General features: G+C 47.4%; 1 protein-coding gene across 2 annotated transcripts; it reads left to right on the plus strand.

The window, feature by feature from the left end:
• Positions 1-10: 10 nt before the first annotated feature.
• On the plus strand, positions 11-17,916 carry FKBP15 (FKBP prolyl isomerase family member 15). 2 transcript variants are annotated; one of them, XM_072125337.1, is made up of 31 exons: positions 11-286; positions 5,037-5,146; positions 5,308-5,389; positions 7,008-7,077; positions 7,166-7,240; positions 7,626-7,724; positions 7,800-7,949; positions 8,157-8,225; positions 8,431-8,574; positions 8,679-8,806; positions 8,898-8,946; positions 9,033-9,152; positions 9,462-9,558; positions 9,650-9,753; positions 10,173-10,278; positions 10,381-10,490; positions 10,576-10,689; positions 10,764-10,858; positions 11,032-11,134; positions 12,516-12,548; positions 12,787-12,958; positions 13,066-13,202; positions 13,702-13,845; positions 13,922-14,005; positions 14,085-14,186; positions 14,801-14,854; positions 14,929-15,030; positions 15,257-15,364; positions 15,644-16,251; positions 16,409-16,496; positions 16,820-17,916. In XM_072125337.1, exons 1-31 carry the CDS (start codon positions 237-239, stop codon positions 16,895-16,897), a joined length of 3,585 nt encoding a protein of 1,194 aa, XP_071981438.1. In that variant the 5' UTR covers positions 11-236; the 3' UTR covers positions 16,898-17,916. The 2 variants fall into 2 exon arrangements, with proteins under 2 accessions (XP_071981438.1, XP_071981439.1); XM_072125338.1 differs by lacking the exon at positions 12,516-12,548 and having other exon boundaries at positions 12-286.
• Positions 17,917-19,306: the final 1,390 nt, after the last annotated feature.

Consider the following 19,306-nt stretch of genomic DNA (forward strand, 5'->3'; position numbering starts at 1 on the left):
CGAGGCGTGACACGCACGGAAGCGGCTCATCCTGCGTTCCACCGTTGCACAGCCAAACGCCACATGATAGAATTTGACGACAATTCTTGTCTTTTGCTTTACGGCAGCGGTAAAGGGAGGCCGTCTTGGGGGGGAAGTGGAGTCAGCTGACTACCCTGTGACTGTCAGGCAGCCCGGAAGAGGCAGCTGGCTGCCGGTGGGGTCGCTGCTCCCGGTCTCCACTACTCCTCGCTATCATGTTTGGACCAGACGAGGAGGATGCGGACTTTTTGTCCCCCACTGGAGGGTAAGTGGCCCCTGAGAGAGCAGGGAGGGGTAAAGTGACATTATAAGTCAGTGAGACTACAAGTCCCAGCATGATATGACATTGTGGCAATGCTGAGGCTTGTAGTCCTCATACATCTTCCAGCGTGTGACCTCCCTGTAACCTTAGGCCAGGTAATTCGTGGTCCTGTCGTGGCCGCCGCTGGTTACGCCATTTTTGTGCCAGTATATATGTCACCAAAAGTTCTATAACTTTCTGCCGCTTCTTCCTGACCTCTGCTTGCTGTCAGTGAATGGCAGGAGTCTCGCTCACACCTGACTACAATCACCACCGGCTGCCTATGCTGGGAGTCGTAGTAGTGTTGGCGGCAGCAGCAGTGCCAGGGAGTGCAGCCTGTGCCAGGATCAGCACCTCAGGGGCTTCTTCCCTGTAATTGTTGGCCAATCTTTACAAGGAAGCCATTATTATCCTGCAGCGATACCGCGCCAACCGGTTACCTAACCGCACAGAGGCGCCATTCACCGCTGGGACACAACCGGAGCAGAAATCACATAATGCAGGAAAGAAAGTTATATGAAACTTAGGGCCTGCAATGTGACAGCAAAACATGCTAGACACTATGACTATAAATCCACACATCACAGTTCTGCTGTTACTTACAAAATACACAAAGGTCCAGGGACATTACCTAACACTGGCTGCACAGAGCACAGCAATGTGAGGATGGATCACACTTCTCTCCAGCAACAATACATGACACTGGCTGCACAGCGCACAGCAGTGTGAGGAAATGCCGTCCTCTGTGCACTTGGAGAAGCTACAATCCGGGAGTATAAATCCATGTATCATAGTCCTGCTGCTTCTACTAAGAACATACACAGCAAAATGATTACACATCTCTCCAGGGACAATACTCAGCACTGGCTGCACAGAGCACAGCAGTGTGAGGAAACCCCTTTGCACTGAAAAGCTACAATGGTAGAATATAAATCCATATATCACAGACCTGCTGCCCACATACAGAGCAATATGATACACATCTCTCCAGGGACAATTCCTAATACTGGCTGCAGAGAGCACAGAGCACAGCAGTGTGAGGTATGGTTACACATCTCTCCAGGGACAAAACATAACACTGGCTGCAGAGAGCACAGCAGTGTGAGGTATGATTACACATCTCTCCAGGGACAATACATAACACTGGCTGCAGAGAGCACAGAGCACAGCAGTGTGAGGTCTGATTACACATCTCTCCAGGGACAAAACATAACACTGGCTGCAGAGAGCACAGAGCACAGCAGTGTGAGGTCTGATTACACATCTCTCCAGGGACAAAACATAACACTGGCTGCAGAGAGCACAGAGCACAGCAGTGTGAGGTATGATTACACATCTCTCCAGGGACAAAACATAACACTGGCTGCAGAGAGCACAGAGCACAGCAGTGTGAGGTATGATTACACATCTCTCCAGGGACAATACATAACACTGGCTGCAGAGAGCACAGAGCACAGCAGTGTGAGGTATGATTACACATCTCTCCAGGGACAGTTCCTAATACTGGCTGCACAGAGCACAGGACACAGCAGTGTGAGGTCTGATTACACATCTCTCCAGGGACAGTACATAACACTGGCTGCAGAGAGCACAGAGCACAGCAGTGTGAGGTATGATTACACATCTCTCCAGGGACAGTTCCTAATACTGGCTGCACAGAGCACAGCAGTGTGAGTAAACACTCCATCCCCCCTTTTGCAACTGGAGAAGCTACAATCCTGGAATATGACATTTTCATCAGACTTGCCCTGCCAATGGTGGCTGATTCCAGAGAACAATAGATTCATATCTTCATATACACATTCTAGAGGTGAGATCTTTGTCCCTGCAGATTATGTTGCTGGCCGTTGATTAAGGAGGAAGTGGCGGCGATAACAAGGAATGTTAAAAAGCAGAACTCGGGTGGATACTGATCTGCAGCGTGTAATCCGGGATCAGGTCATGTGATCAGCTCCGGGTATCCATGCTAGGACATCAACCTGCTGTCAATGACAGTAGTATGGCAGCCCTGAGCCAGGAGGTCTCTGAGAGTCACCTGTATCAATTCTCTCTACATCCCTAACCTCTGTATGACAAGCCAGTTTGGCCTTTCAGTACACTGGGAAAGCTGGGTGATAACTGCTGCTCCCTGTGAAGTTCTTCACTATGATACATAGAATTGAACAGCAAAATTCTATTCCGCCTCATTGGGCTTGAATGGGAAGGCTGGGTTCGTTCCGATTATCTTTTGATACACCTTCAGTTTTAAATTTGCTATTCAGGTGCTTGAGAAAGCCGGGTGACTACCCCTGTGTAACTAGTAATAGAGGCCATTTATCAACTGGATTTTCAGGGCAAGTAATGGAATCATCGCCCTCTAGTGGTTGATTATACACTGATTAGTATGGGGCAGTATAGAATCATCGCCCCCTAGTGGTTGGTTATACACTGATTAGTATGAGGCAGTATAGAATCATCGCCCCCTAGTGGTTGGTTATACACTGATTAGTATGAGGCAGTATAGAATCATCGCCCCCTAGTGGTTGGTTATACACTGATTAGTATGAGGCACTAATGGAATCATCGCCCCCTAGTGGTTGGGTATACACTGATTAGTATGAGGCAGCAATGGAATCATCGCCCCCTAGTGGTTGGGTATACACTGATTAGTATGAAGCAGTAATGGAATCATCGCCCCCTAGTGGTTGGTTATACGCTGATTAGTATGAGGCAGTAATGGAATCATCGCCCCCTAGTGGTTGGTTATACACTGATTAGTATGAGGCAGTAATGGAATCATCGCCCCCTAGTGGTTGGTTATACACTGATTAGTATGAGGCAGTAATGGAATCATCGCCCCCTAGTGGTTGGATATACACTGATTAGTATGAGGCAGTAATGGAATCATCGCCCCCTAGTGGTTGGTTATACACTGATTAGTATGGGGCAGTATAGAATCATTGCCCCCTAGTGGTTGGATATACACTGATTAGTATGAGGCAGTAATGGAATCATCGCCCCCTAGTGGTTGGTTATACACTGATTAGTATGGGGCAGTATAGAATCATTGCCCCCTAGTGGTTGGTTATACACTGATTAGTATGAGGCAGTAATGGTATCATCGCCCCCCCACCCCCACCCCTAGTGGTTGATTATACACTAATGACTTTGGGGCAGTAGAGGAATCATTACCCCCTAGTGGTTGGTTATACACTGACTATGGGACAGTATAAAATCATTGCCCCTTAGTGGTCATACACTGATTAGTATGGGGCAGCAATGGAATCGTCGCACCCTAGTGGTTGGTTATACACTGATGATTAGGGGGCAGTATAGAATCATCGCCCCCTAGTGGTTGGTTATACACTGATGATTAGGGGGCAGTATAGAATCATCGCCCCCTAGTGGTTGGTTATACACTGATGATTAGGGGGCAGTATAAAATTATTGCCCCCTAGTGGTCATACACTGATTAGTATGGGGCAGCAATGGAATCGTCGCCCCCCCCCTAGTGGTTGGTTATTAAAAGGTAGACCGGGAACCATAAACTCAAAAACTCTGCCCCTTATGTTTGGGAATTTATGTCAGAAGGATAATTCTCTAAGGACGATTTGCGATTATCGCAGCGTCCGCCTTGCGTTGCAGATCTCCCTGTGGTAAATACAGGCCATTGTTGAGTGAAATCTTCCGCTGAGGAGAATTTGGGGAATTGAGGAAGTGACCGGAGCTCCTAAACTGCTGTCAGATGATCCGTATTAATGAAATTAGGGCCGATTCCTGCAGACTTCCTGCTGCCTCTGCCGGCTTCGGGGCTGTGGGCTCGTGGACATTGGTGCTGGGATTCTCCAGGCAGGTGATAGATACCACATGTCCGTGTCTGGAGACATCACTGCTTCGTGTCACTTTTCTTCTGTGACGGGGCCCTGGAGACGCGACGGAGAGCATGTCCAGACCATGGAGGATAGACTACTGCTGGCAGGAGAATCAAGGGTCAGTGTAATACAGGCTACAACCAGCCCCTTGTGTGCACCGGATCTATCCCACTTGTAAGATTTCTGCTTGCTGTCAGTGACTAGGACCCATTCTGTGAATCCATTCCTCTGGACTCCAGACTGATACATTGTAACCGATATGAGTGAACCCAATGGGGTCCCTTTAATCACTGTATATTGAATACTTCACAATGCTCACTATCTCTGCTTGCTGTCAGTGACTAGGACCTATTCTGTGTATCCATTCCTCTAGACTCCAAACTGATACATTGTTACAGACATGAGTGAAGCCAGAGGAATCATTTTAATCACTGTATTTTGAATAGTTATTACTCGTGGTTTAACATTCTCACCATCCTTGCTTGCTGTCAGTGAATGGAGGACTCCTGGGTCCAGAATATTACCCACATCTGAGGGCAAGGCCATCCTTTATAATTCCTGACTTATACAGTGTAACAAACATTCAGGGCAGGAAAGAGATTTGTGTTTGTGTTGTGTTTATCTCACAGACAACTTCATAAACCAGGTTGTTACCTGGTCTTTATGGGATATAGACAGCTATGTTTTCATTCACTGTCAGCAAGCATTAACCCTTTGTCGATGTCCAGTTCTACAACCCCCTTTGTATGATTGCTACATATCTAGGGAAGTATATCTATGGGAAAAGCTGGGTGGCCGCCCTGCTAAGTCACTCATCTTTCCTGTAAGAGGACAGGCTCATCTTACTGTCATTCATGTTACAGGGCAAAGCTGGCCTCGCTGTTTGGAATGGACCAGACGGTGTCTACACAAGGGAATGAATCCTTCCAGTACACGGCCCCGAAGCAGCCCAAGAAGGGAGCGGTGCCGGCAGGTGAGGACAGAGGTCACCTGTGTCCTGCCCAAACCCTGGGCTACATGTGCTTAGAGCTTTGAAGCGATTGTGGGAGGCGGCGGGGGGTCTCAGGAAGGAAGGAAGCAAATGCAGAGGAATAATATCCGCCTTGTGCTCATGTCTCTTTATTCATTTTCCAGGTACAAAATCTCCAAAGCCTCCAGGAGCCAGCGGTGCCCCCCCATCAGTGCTCTACGCCACAGCGGTACATTCCTATAAATAGTAAGTGCTGACCCCCACTCACCCCGTACCACCTTATACAGTACATATAGTACATTACTTACCTGTGCCGTATTATACTCCAGAGCTGCACTCATTCTGCTCTTCATACATGCATAACATTACTTATCCTGTACTGATCCTGAATTACATCCTGTATTATACTCCAGAGCTGCACTCACTATTCTGCTGCTGGTGCAGTCACTGTGTACATACATGACATTACTTATCCTGTACTGATCCTGAGTTACATCCTGTATTATACTCCAGAGCTGCACTCACTATTCTGCTGCTGGTGCAGTCACTGTGTACATACATGACATTACTTATCCTGTACTGATCCTGAGTTACATCCTGTATTATACCCCAGAGCTGCACTCACTATTCTGCTGCTGGTGCAGTCACTGTGTACATACATGACATTACTTATCCTGTACTGATCCTGAGTTACATCCTGTATTATACCCCAGAGCTGCACTCACTATTCTGCTGCTGGTGCAGTCACTGTGTACATACATGACATTACTTATCCTGTACTGATCCTGAGTTACATCCTGTATTATACCCCAGAGCTGCACTCACTATTCTGCTGCTGGTGCAGTCACTGTGTACATACATGACATTACTTATCCTGTACTGATCCTGAGTTACATCCTGTATTATACCCCAGAGCTGCACTCACTATTCTGCTGCTGGTGCAGTCACTGTGTACATACATGACATTACTTATCCTGTACTGATCCTGAGTTACATCCTGTATTATACCCCAGAGCTGCACTCACTATTCTGCTGCTGGTGCAGTCACTGTGTACATACATGACATTACTTATCCTGTACTGATCCTGAGTTACATCCTGTATTATACTCCAGAGCTGCACTCACTATTCTGCTGCTCATACATACATAACATTACTTATCCTGTACTGATCCTGAGTTACATCCTGTATTATACTCCAGAGCTGCACTCACTATTCTGCTGCTGGTGCAGTCACTGTGTACATACATGACATTACTTATCCTGTACTGGTCCTGAGTTACATCCTGTATTATACTCCAGAGCTGCACTCACTATTCTGCTGCTGGTGCAGTCACTGTGTACATACATGGCATTACTTATCCTGTACTGATCCTGAGTTACATCCTGTATTATACTCCAGCGCTGCACTCACTATTCTGCTGCTGGTGCAGTCACTGTGTACATACATGACATTACTTATCCTGTACTGATCCTGAGTTACATCCTGTATTATTCCCCAGAGCTGCACTCACTATTCTGCTGCTGGTGCAGTCACTGTGTACATACATGACATTACTTATCCTGTACTGATCCCGAGTTACATCCTGTGCTATACTCCAGAGCTGCACTCACTATTCTGCTGCTGGTGCAGTCACTGTGTACATACATGACATTACTTATCCTGTACTGATCCTGAGTTACATCCTGTATTATACTCCAGAGCTGCACTCACTATTCTGCTGCTGGTGCAGTCAGTGTACATACATGACATTACAAATCCTGTATTATACTCCAGAGCTGCACTCACTATTCTGCAATCCTGTGATATCTTCTACATTACTGATACTTGTGTCCTTTAGCTTGTACCTTCCTCTCTTTGCACAGTGTGAATGGTCAGTATGTGAAGCAGGGGAAGTTTGGAGCGGCTGTTCTGGGTAACCATGCGACTAAGGAGGTGATTGTAGTGTCTATATAGCTTGATGTTGCCCTGTGGCTCATTGTGCTCTCTCTCACCCCCTCTGCTTAATATCTCTATACTTTAGTATAGGATCCTGCTCTACATCAGCCAGCAGCAGCCGGTCACCACTGTCAGGATATATCCTGGATTTGCGTTCACGGTAATCCCTCTGTTTCCTTATCTAAATCCCTAGTGTCAATGTCTGATAGTTCCACCTCAGATCTCCTGGAACAATGCTCCTTGTCAGACCTTGGCTGCCAGTCCAGCAAATCTTTTAATCAAAGTGAAATCGAGCCATCACCTCCGTGATAGAGGGGCCCAGGTGTCGCCCTATGTGAATATTCATGAGCTGGAAGCATGAGTATTCTCCAGCAGCTTGTCAGATCTGGAGCATTGTAACCTGTAACGTCATGCCCATTCCCCTAACTGCGTAACACCTGACCTTTTATTAATTGGGGAGTAGTGAGACCCCTGTCCCCATTATTGGTGATGGGATATGTTGTGACATCTCCTATAAAGCTGTGTCCTCTGACCTTTCCCCCCAGGTCCAGCCGAATAATTACGCTGCTTTCTACGATGAGCAGAGGCAGAGTTGGTCGGTCATGTTTGAGTCTGAAGCCACCGCAGTGGAGTTCAGTAAACAGGTGAAGGCTGTATATAATATATGTTTGTATGTATAGGACACTTGTGCTGTGTCTAACCCCCCGCTTGTGTCCTAGGTCTGCCTCGCCAAGTGTAACAGCGCCCCGTCTATTGATGCCGTGGTCTCCCAGGATCTCCTCCCTGGTGAAGGCCCAGCAGCAGATGTCGGAGACTTGATGGAAGTGGCCTACACGGGCTGGTTGCTCCAGAACCACGGATTCGGACAGGTAACGTGAGGTGGTGCAGATCTGAGCTTATAATTCATCTGTCTCACGTAGATTATAAGCAGATCTCCAATCTGTGGCACTCCGACTGGTGCAACGCTCTGCAGGGAGCACTCTGTTAGTGCATAGGGCCATAATGTCATTTGGGGGTCCAAGGGGAAAATCCCCAAAATTCTGCATTCAATTAGCTTTTTTTTTTTCTGTTTTCAGATGTTTGACTCCAACGTTCAGAAGGAGAAGTTGCTGCGTCTGAAGCTGGGCTCCGGTAAAGTGATTAAGGTGATTTCTCGATCTTTCAGCATAGTCCTGTGTGTGTTATGTGCTACCCCCTCCATACATTGGCACCCAGCAGCCACCTCACCAGACCGGTTGTTAGTTTAGGGGATAGGTAGGACTGGAATGGGACCTATGGGGCTCATCCTATTATATTGCACTAGTAGTTTGCGGGATGAATAACCTGTTTTGTCTCCCTGGGTCGGTCCAGGGCTGGGAGGATGGGATGCTCGGGATGAAGAAAGGGGGCAGAAGACTTCTGGTTATCCCTCCAGTACTTGCCTACGGACCTCAGGGACTAAGTGGCAGAATTCCCTCTAACGCCACCCTCCTTTTTGAAGTGGAAGTGAAACGGGTGAGTGACTCTTGATTATTTATTTATTTTCTACATCTTTCTGATATTTTTTTCTTTTTTTTTTTAAACGTTCATTATTAAATATCCCCTTATCCACTTTCCAGATGAAGCAGAAGGAGCAGGGATCAGACAGGCAAAGTATCGGCTCCCGGGATTCACCAGTGTCCCTAACAGACAGTATTCCTTCCGAGGGTCTTCCCCAGCCGCCAACATCGGTGCCACCAAAACCTGGGTACGTGTCTTCCCATAATACAACCAACATGGCCCCTGACTACTTAGTGGCAGCATCGCATGTATATTTACTCTTTTATTCTCCTCTCCAGGGATCCGGATGTTCGTGCCAAGTCTAACTCCATTAGCGAGCAGCTGGCAGTAAGTCGCCACGTTCCTCTAGCTGGGTCCAGTCTCTGTCACATTGTAGATTATTGCTGATTGTTCGCTTTTTCATCATATTGCAGAATCCTGATATGGCAAAGGCAAAGCTGATCTCCCGTATGGCAAAAATGGGTCAGCCCATGTTACCCTTCCTGGCGGGCAGCTCCACCCCACAGCCGGATTCCAGCGACTCTGAGATGGAGGTAAAATGATTCCGGTTTGGGGCACAAAATGCTAACATATCCTTATCCCCTATGTACAGGATAGGAAGTGTGGGACCCTAAGTGATCACAAGCCCTAGTGTCTCATGTGCTGTGAATACATGGCTGCCACTATGGTTACTTCTAGGGGGCTTCCTGGATGTTTATCATCAGAGGTCTCCTAGAAGTGAATTAAGGGGCAGTCGGGCGCACACACCAGAGCTCTGCTCACATGGAACCCTTACTTCCATATTGGAATAGGTCCTGCTACTGTATGCATCAATAATAAAATCTTCTGTTTCTTCTTTCCAGGACCCTAATACACAGAGATTTTCTCCACATCCTGCAGCTCCGCTCCCTGTCCGGCCCACCCCACAGCTCAGTCACCCCCCTCACATAGCAGCTCCAGGTAATGTGTTGTCACTCGTCTGCTCAAGGACGTCTCATCTGTGGTGGGAGCAGTTTTGGGGTGATCAATTCATCTCCTTTTGTCTTCACAGTGGCTCCGCAGCAGCCAGTCCCGGGGCTCCCCTCCTCCTCGGCGGTCCTCTTACCTGTGGGGCACCTCCCTTCTCAGGGCGTACCTGCCGCTGCTGGCTTCCAGGTAATACAGGGGGGAGCAAAGACTATAGTGACATCTAGGGGTGTCATTACAAATCATAAAGTCCAGCATTACATCCAGGTCGCCAATAATTCATAGAACTTCCTTTTTGTGACCCCTTACACATCTATTTACACACTTGCTGTAATCAGGGGCGTAACTTTCGGGGGTGCAGAGGTTGCGGACGCACCCGGGCCCAAAAGGTTTAGGGGGCCCTTATGGTGTCACTTTCCCATATGAGAAGACTATTCCTATAAACCATACATTATAGTCGGGGGCCCGGCACAGAGTTTGCACTGGGGCCCATCAGCTTCTAGTTATGCCACTGGCTGTAATTTATGATTATTGTGCATCCTCCAGATGTTCCCCATTAGTACATTATACCCTGTTGGTAGCAGTAATACGTTATAATTGTCTTTCAGCCCTACACTGGAATCCAGTATACATATCCACAGAACCCTACAACCCAGCTGCAGCCAGTCAGCCATGTCTACCCCGCACCGGTCCAGCAGCCGGCGGCTTATCAAGGTATCAATGGTGTCCTCTATGGGTATGGCCATGGGTAATGTTCTGTCTCCTTATCCATCCTTGGATAACATTTCCATTGTTTTTCAATTTCCACGTGTTCAGCCTCCGGGGACGTCACTTCTTTCCTCATGACGGAGGCGCGACAGCAGAGCACAGAGATCCGGATGGCCATCGGCAAAGTCATTGATAAAATAGACACCCTGTCCTCTAAGGTACGGAGCCCCCCCCCCCCCCCCATGTTATGCTCTAAAAGCTCCGCTGCCTCTTCTCGTCTCACCTTCTTGTCTGTCGGGGCAGGTGGACAATCTGCAGAAGGAGAATTCATCTGGAGCCTCACATCTCCTCCCAGGGATATCGTCCATCACCATGGAAAGCGCCATGATCCTGAATAATATCCAGCGGATCGTCCAGGTGTGGACACGTCTATAGTGCAGGACATGGGCTCCTGTAGGGCAGAGGATGATGGTTTTGATATGTTTTGTCAGGAAAATGAACGTCTGAAGCAGGAGGTTCTGGATAAGAGCAGCCGAATAGAGGAGCAAAACGTGAAGATCGGGGAACTGATAAACCGCAACCAGAGGTATAAATCATTCATCAAGAGCTGCCCCCTAGTGTCACATACATGGAACTGTTACATAACTAGTGGAAAAGTATATCAATCATAAAAATAATCTACATATAGGGCCATTGTAGACCAACTCACTTTACAAATATTACACATTTTTATACTCTCATCTCTATTTACTTTGCAAGGTATGTTGAACAGAGCAATATGTTAATGGAGCAGAGAAATGACTCTCTGAAGACCTCAACAGAGAGCACACAGGCAAAGATGCTCCATGCCATGCAAGAAAAGGTATTCAGTACTGCCCCCTATGTACAAGAATATAACTACTATAATACTGCCCCCTATGTACAAGAATATAACTACTATAATACTGCCCCTATGTACAAGAATATAACTACTATAATACTGCCCCCTATGTACAGGAATATAACTACTATAATACTGCCCCCCCTATGTACAAGAATATAACTACTATAATACTGCCCCCTATGTACAAGAATATAACTACTATAATACTGTCCCCTATGTACAGGAATATAACTACTATAATACTGCCCCCTATGTACAAGAATATAACTACTATAATACTGTCCCCTATGTACAGGAATATAACTACTATAATACTACCCCCTATGTACAAGAATATAACTACTATAATACTGCCTCCTATGTACAGGAATATAACTACTATAATACTGCCTCCTATGTACAAGAATATAACTGCTATAATACTGCCCCCTATGTACAAGAATATAACTACTATAATACTGCCCCCTATGTACAAGAATATAACTACTATAATACTGCTCCCTATGTACAAGAATATAACTAATATAATACTGCCCCCTATGTACAGGAATATAACTACTATAATACTGCCCCCTATGTACAAGAATATAACTACTATAATACTGCCCCCTATGTACAAGAATATAACTACTACTATACTGCCCCCTATGTACAAGAATATAACTACTATAATACTGCCCCCTATGTACAAGAATATAACTACTATAATATTGCCCCTATGTACAAGAATATAACTACTATAATACTGCCCCCTATGTACAGGAATATAACTACTATAATACTGCCCCCTATGTACAGGAATATAACTACTATAATACTGCCCCTATGTACAAGAATATAACTACTATAATACTGCCCCCTATGTACAGGAATATAACTACTATAATACTGCCCCCTATGTACAAGAATATAACTACTATAATACTGCCCCCTATGTACAGGAATATAACTACTATAATACTGCTCCCTATGTACAAGAATATAACTACTATAATACTGCTCCCTATGTACAAGAATATAACTACTATAATACTGCCTCCTATGTACAAGAATATAACTACTATAATACTGCCCCCTATGTACAGGAATATAACTACTATAATACTGCCCCCCTATGTACAGGAATATAACTACTATAATACTGCCCCCTATGTACAGGAATATGACTACTATAATACTGCCCCCTATGTACAAGAATATAACTACTATAATACTGCCCCCCATGTACAAGAATATAACTACTATAATACTGTTTCCTATATACAGAATATATTGCTCTGTCTATAACTGCTTGGTGTCTCCCGGTAGTTCTCTGTGATTTTCCTGCTTGTTCTCACTGTCGCTGCTTTCTCTTTCCCAGCATGCTTTGCATATGGATCTGGGCAGGTATCAGGTGAGGTCTATGGGGACTTCTTCTTTCTTCTGTCTTTCTCCTGTTTGATGCTTGTAGTAATGTTTCTGCAGAACCCTCTACATGTGATATTATTACATACATAAGTGAAGTCTGCATTATGCGGCCCTGCAGCTACTACAACTCCCAGCATGCGTTCTGATTGAGGCATCCTGTCCTCTTGTTCTCACCCTCGGCCTCATACAATTATTTATCGTGACTCTCTGATTCCTTATTTCAGGCCAAAGTAGCAGAAGATCTCTCGGCCGCCACCGGGCAGTTGTCTCGCCTCCAGCTGGAGGTCACGGCTTATCAGAAGAAGGAGATGGATCTCCGCACTCAGCTCGCCAGCTCCTTACAAGAAGCGGAGAAGTGTCGGGTGGAGCTGAGCTCACTGCAGGCCCAGCTCATAGGTGAGTGCACACTCCACTCCGCAGCTCATAGGTGAGTGCACACTCCACTGCGCAGCTCCGGGCCTGCAGCAAATGCTGAGCACTAATGACTGTATATACCCCTATAGAGATGAAAGAGAACTCGGAGCAGAGCAGAACCCGCGCCAAAACCGAGAAGGAGAGCCGCCGGACCCTGGAGCTCAGACTGACCGCACTAGAGGAGGAAATCTCCGACCTAAAGATAGAGAAGGAGAATCTGGAGAAGGTGAGTCCTAAACACACTACAAACACACTTATCTATAGGGTAATATACAGGACATCTATAGGATAATATATAGGACATCTACCCTCAGAGTTACTGATAATACACGGTCCCCAGTGACCTGCACATTACCTTAGCGGGGTCTGGGCACTTGTATTCTTATTCTGCAGAAGGTTCGTTGTTCCGAGGAAATTAGTTGATTAAAATATGTAAATGAGCCTGAGGAGCTCCGGTCTGTGTAACCGGAGCACCTTCTGGCTCCGGCCGCTCATAAATTGGGTACACCCCCACTATCTGTATCCACTTCTAGTACTGCCTGCTAGCGCTGCACCCGATGTCACTCTGGTGACATGGGCCGGAGCCCCTCAGGCTCATTAACATATTTTTAGGAAGTCATTTCCTAGGGATAACGAACCTTAGGTGCCCAGATCACCCTCACCCCTAAAGTAACGAATATATTGAATCTTATGGTAGATGTATGTATCTTCTGTATGTGACTTAGAGCCTGTCCGAGAGGAAGAAGAAGGTGCTGCAGGAGCGGCAGAGGGCGGCGGAAGAGCAGGAGGAGCTGCGCCGGTCCTTCCAAGAAGAGATGGAGAATCTGAGGCGACAACTGAAGAAGAGCCGTGAGCAGGCGACTGCTGAGGTCAGTAGGGGGCACTGGTGTGATTACGATGTGTAGTCATGGGGTTCACTTACTTTATTGTCGTGTTGGTGTACAGCTGTCATCCTCCCGGGACCGGGATGAGCAGAAGCTGATGGAGCTGGAGGATCAGGCTGCACAGTTACCTCCCCTGAAAGAGAAGGTGAGTGTCTCTAGTATAATGGGGCAGCACCAGGTTGGGTGGCACAAGGTCCTATCTTTGCTCTGTGTCTCCTTCACAGTGCACCCAGTTACAGAGCCAGGTCACCTCCCTCCGAGATCAGATCCGAGAAATCCAGTCCAGAGAAAGCGACCTGCTGTCTGCCAGAGACCTAGCGGAGGAGGTGAGGAGATGACTCCACCATTGGGGGTGTTATACATTAAAAGGAGTTTCCATGCTTGCCTTTCAGGAGGGGCCCCAGTGGACTGTTCTAGCGCCATTTCTCTTTCCTCCATTGTTTCCTATCAGACTGATATCGGTGACCTCATAGTGCACACGACCACTGAGCCAATCCATAACTTAGCGGTCATGGTCCTTTGTTTAGATGTGACCACTGAGCCAGTAATTGGCAACTGGAGCCCTGGGGGAGAGTGGATTTTGTGGGTTTTGAATTTATGCAACTTTCTTACATGCTTTCAATTCCTCTGTTCTCTGCTTGCAGTTAGTGAATGGAACATCTGGTGTCTATCCAGTGTCATGTAGCTTTGCAGTTGTGTCGCTTGTCAGTCCCAGGATATACATTATATTACACCAGGTCACTGACAGCAAGCAGAGATATTTAGAAGGGTGAGGCGCCACAGAGGACATTGGGAAGTTGTAACACATGCTGCGTTACACGATACATTGTATCACACTAGTTGAATTCTGCTGCATTCTACATAATAATTTATGGAATATTTCTCGTCATATTTGTGTTCCCTGTCCCTGTGCGGCCGGATTATGCAACTCGATGAGCAGAAGTTATCGCGACTGCAGGAGCGGGCGGTGGAGCTGGAGCCTCTGAGACTGAAGGTGAGTCCTTTGCCGCACGTGGCGCTCTGACAGCACCTGATCCCTGTGGTGATTGTACTGTGTGTCTCCTCCAGTGCGCACAGCTCCAGGCTCAGGTAAACTCCTTAACAGAACAACATAGGGAGGCTCCGGTGACTAAAGATGAAGGACGTCCACGCGGTGACCCGGCCGAGGAGGTGAGATGTCATGTGACCCAGTCTGGAGATTGTAGGTTACCAATAGCTGGAGGACTACAACTCCCAGACTACTATCAGATTCTGACTGGAGTATTACTTGTGTATTAATTTACATATTAATAGTATTTATTACTTCTAATTAATATTCCCAAGACTTCACTTTTCTGTAATTATCACATGTCCAGACCCTGCAGTTTATTATACAGTTTCTGGTTCTTCTCTTCAGGTGAAGAAGATCATGAATGGCGTCTTCCAGTCCCTCAGGAAAGAGTTTGATTTGGAGGAGTCTTACTCCGGACGGGCAGTGCTGGGGACCATCATGAGCACCATAAAGGTAAAGGACAGCATCATGGGTCAGTGTAACGTTCCAGCTCTTGATGAGCAGATGGATTGTTACAATGTATCAGTAAGGAGGAGGTAAGAACTTATGATGTATTTAGCTCACTGATACATTGCAACAAAACATTAGCTGTGGGTGTGCAAAGGCTGTGCAGGCAAATTTATTACAAAGAGGCAAAGCATGGAAAGCATGTCTGAGCAAGCAGAGATCTTGAATCAAGGAGCAGCTGTATGTCCATAGGAGGACACATTTTAAGGAATGGTCTCTTTTCAGGCAACCACATTACAGCTACTGAACAAATCTCAGGATGAGGCCCCTGCAGAGAGCAGCAGTGAGGAGGAGGAAGAGGAGGCTGAGGTAGAGGCAGGTCCCGAGGCACATGTCCCCAGTCTAAGTGTCCCGGCCGCAGTAGACCATGTACAGATTGAGGAGGCTCCTGCGGCTACAGAAGTGGTCAATGGATATCAAAGCCAAGTAGTGTCCACAGCAAATGAGGAGCACGAGGAAGAGGAGGTGGTGAAGGTGATTGAGGAGGATCTGGATACCCCCTCGGCTCTTGTGCACATGATCTCCAGTGATATGCCCGAGTCCAGTATTGTCACCCATGTGGAGGAGGTCTCCAGAGAACCTCTACAGTCAGGGACCACCATCACTAATGATCCTCAGGACATTGTAACAGCAGGTGAAGACCTGAAAGGAGATATTCAAGGAGATGATGAGGAGCCAAACGCCAACTTATCCCAGACCAACGAGGGTGAAAAGCACGAAGATGCGCCTCCACTCGGAAGTGATGAGGAAAGAAGCAGTCCCGGGCCTCCAGAGGAAGACTACCCAAACCTGCCATCTATGGGAAGTCCTAAGAAGAAGATGCCCAATCTCAGGTCAGTCCTGGCCCCCAGAGGTGGGTCTAGCAATGCAGGGATATGTGGGGACATAGTGGTCGATCCTGCCTGGTGATAAAAGCACTTTTTACCTTGCACCCATGTCCTTGGCCATCATGATGTCTGGGTGCCTTTGTTCATATCTGTCTCCTTCCAGTGCGGCTGAATCTGATGAAGAGGATTTGTTTAAAGCAGCATCTCCCGCCACCAAAGCCAAACAGGAGGAGGAAGAAGAGGAGGAAGTGGTAAGTTTACTTAAAGGGATATACCATGTCTGATACCTATAGGTCCCATCTGCTTTGGAGGTGGCAGGACAGGTGCAATCTCCATTCACTTCTATGGGAATTACAAACTGTTGCCATAAAAGTGAATAGAGATGGACGTCCGGTGGGGTCCCAGGGGTCAGACGTCCATCAATCCTACACATGAGGATGATGCCTGACCATGACCATCCTGTGACCTGTCATTTCTCATGGACTTCATGAAAAGACCTGGCGTATCTCAGACCTCACGCCTCAGTCCTAAGTAAAGGCATGTCATTAAATTGTGGTTTTTATCCCATCTCTAGAGCATGAAGGGACGTCCTCCCCCTGCCCCTCTCTTCGGAGATGATGATGAAGATGAGGACTTGGACTGGTTGGGGTAACTATGATCTCCAGGCCTTAAAGGAGAACCTCATAGAACTGGACAGTAACATCTCAAGCACAAAAGAGAGACAACACCAGAAAACTGGAGGAACAATAAATGAACTTCTTAAGTCACAGAGCCGCGTCTGCTGCAAGGTCAGCGCCAAGGAATCCGTCATATATATATATGTGCAGATGTGCTGGTAAATATGTGATTATTGACTGAGGGATGTAACCAGCAGCCTTCAGCTATAGAGGACCTGGAGTGCATTGCAAGTAGGTGCTTATGACCCACAATGCTGTGCAAGAAGGCGCTCGTGACCCACAATGCTGTGCAAGAAGGCGCTCGTGACCCACAATGCAGTGCAGGAGGGCGCTCGTGACCCACAATGCAGTGCAGGAGGGCGCTCGTGACCCACAATGCAGTGCAGGAGGGCGCTCGTGACCCACAATGCAGTGCAGGAGGGCGCTCGTGACCCACAATGCAGTGCAGGAGGGCGCTCGTGACCCACAATGCAGTGCAGGAGGGCGCTCGTGACCCACAATGCTGTGCAGGAGGGCGCTCGTGACCCACAATGCAGTGCAGGAGGGCGCTCGTGACCCACAATGCAGTGCAGGGGGGCGCTCGTGACCCACAATGCAGTGCAGGGGGGCGCTCGTGACCCACAATGCAGTGCAGGGGGGCGCTCGTGACCCACAATGCAGTGCAGGGGGGCGCTCGTGACCCACAATGCAGTGCAGGGGGGCGCTCGTGACCCACAATGCAGTGCAGGGGGGCGCTCGTGACCCACAATGCAGTGCAGGGGGGCGCTCGTGACCCACAATGCAGTGCAGGGGGATAGGTGGGCCTAGTTCTCACCTGCAGTGTGTGATGGGGGCTTCTGTATCTCTGCGTCTATTCGTTGTATGATACTAACCGGACGCAGGTTATAAAGCGCAACTAATTCCCAAGTATTTTTTTTTTTAATAATCTGTAGATGCAAAAAAATTATTATACTTCAATAAATCAAGTTCGGCATTGTCTGAATTCCTGGTTCTACATCTGTGTCATTACAAAGAGTTTACTTTTATATCTGGCTTATCATGCAATCATTTTATTTCTGAAAGGGACAGTAAATGTGATCTATTGCTCCCTGTTATCAGCCATAGTCCGGGCTTATTTAATAGGATACAAGAACTACAGGACACGCTCTCTGGTGGATCTGCCGTATCTGAGCCTTATATAGGGAGATGATTGATTTGGTAAGATATGATGTAATTCATAATATCACCTATGGGGGTGCTGCAGTAATGTAGTCATAGGATTCCTGGCAGCAGAATTTCCAATGATTATATTATTTTCCTTACATCCGTACAATATTCCGCACGGCGAATGCAATAACTGCAATTAGTTTTTTGTTCATTTTTGTAAATTTTTTTTATTTTTTTTTCCAGTTCTTACAACTGCAGAGAAATAATAGAGATTGATCAGAATCACAGATTAAAGAGTTAAATAGTTTTGATCTGGATATTTTTTGGCTGCAAAAACAATCAATGGATGGGTGGGAATCATAGTGGATCTATCTGGAGTTTAGGATTAGTCATGTCCTGGTGGCCGGGGGCTGCAGACCCCCCTTCGGATTCTTCTTGTTGGGTTCTTCTTACCTTCTGCTCACTTGAAGAATATGAGTATGAAGAAAACGCAGGCCAGTAATAAGATCAGTCCCAAAGCGAAGCAAAGTCTGACCGTATCAGCCGATATAGAGGTGGGTGCTGGTGATGGGTGGGCTTCAGAGAGAGCCACCCTCCGGGTGATGCCCAGCAGGTAGGTGCTCCGGATTTGATGCATGTACCTGCCCCCCCAGAGGTGTCCTTCATCAGGGACTAAGACATCACTTAAGGTGAAGATGGATGGTCGGGGGGACTGCATCTGGTACTCCGACAGGGACACGGTAGTCCTCCCACTGGAGCAGCCGGAGGTCTCGGACTGTACGTCCACAGAGTCAGCGCTGACCATGGTGGCCATGGAGGCTCGGCGCAGGGTCTCTTCATCAGTCTTCAGGGCTTGCACCCCTTCCTCGGGGATGATGGTGACCTTGCGGCAGAAGGGGCACACCACAAAGGTCAGCAGCAGGCTGTGGCACACCAGCTTCCTCAGGCAGTGCAGGCACAGGTTGTGCCCGCATTGTAAAGTTTTGGGAGCCCTGGACATGGGCGAGATCTTGTAGACTTCATAGCAGATGGTGCACTCTCCAGGGGTGTCCACAGTCTGGGCCTCCAGAGCTGGCAAATCCATGGCACCCGCTTCCCCCAAAGGATCTTCTCACCTAATACGTGCAGAGTTCTCCTTCTATTAATGGACGTCCCATGCCTTACTAGCATCGGCAGCTCCCCGGGTACATGTCACCATTCCTTGGGGCTGGATCTTTTTGAACTTCTGAAGGAACTTT

The sequence above is a fragment of the Engystomops pustulosus genome, chromosome 9 (genome assembly GCF_040894005.1).
Source record: "Engystomops pustulosus chromosome 9, aEngPut4.maternal, whole genome shotgun sequence".
Classification (NCBI taxonomy): domain Eukaryota; kingdom Metazoa; phylum Chordata; class Amphibia; order Anura; family Leptodactylidae; genus Engystomops; species Engystomops pustulosus.

Coding starts and splice junctions, on each gene's coding strand:
- FKBP15 (XM_072125337.1), top strand. CDS start 237: ATGTTTGGACCAGACGAGGAGGATGCGGACTTTTTGTCCCCCACTGGA. Junction 287..5,036: donor TTTTTGTCCCCCACTGGAGG/GTAAGTGGCCCC, acceptor TTCATGTTACAG/GGCAAAGCTGGCCTCGCTGT. Junction 15,031..15,256: donor GCGGTGACCCGGCCGAGGAG/GTGAGATGTCAT, acceptor TCTTCTCTTCAG/GTGAAGAAGATCATGAATGG.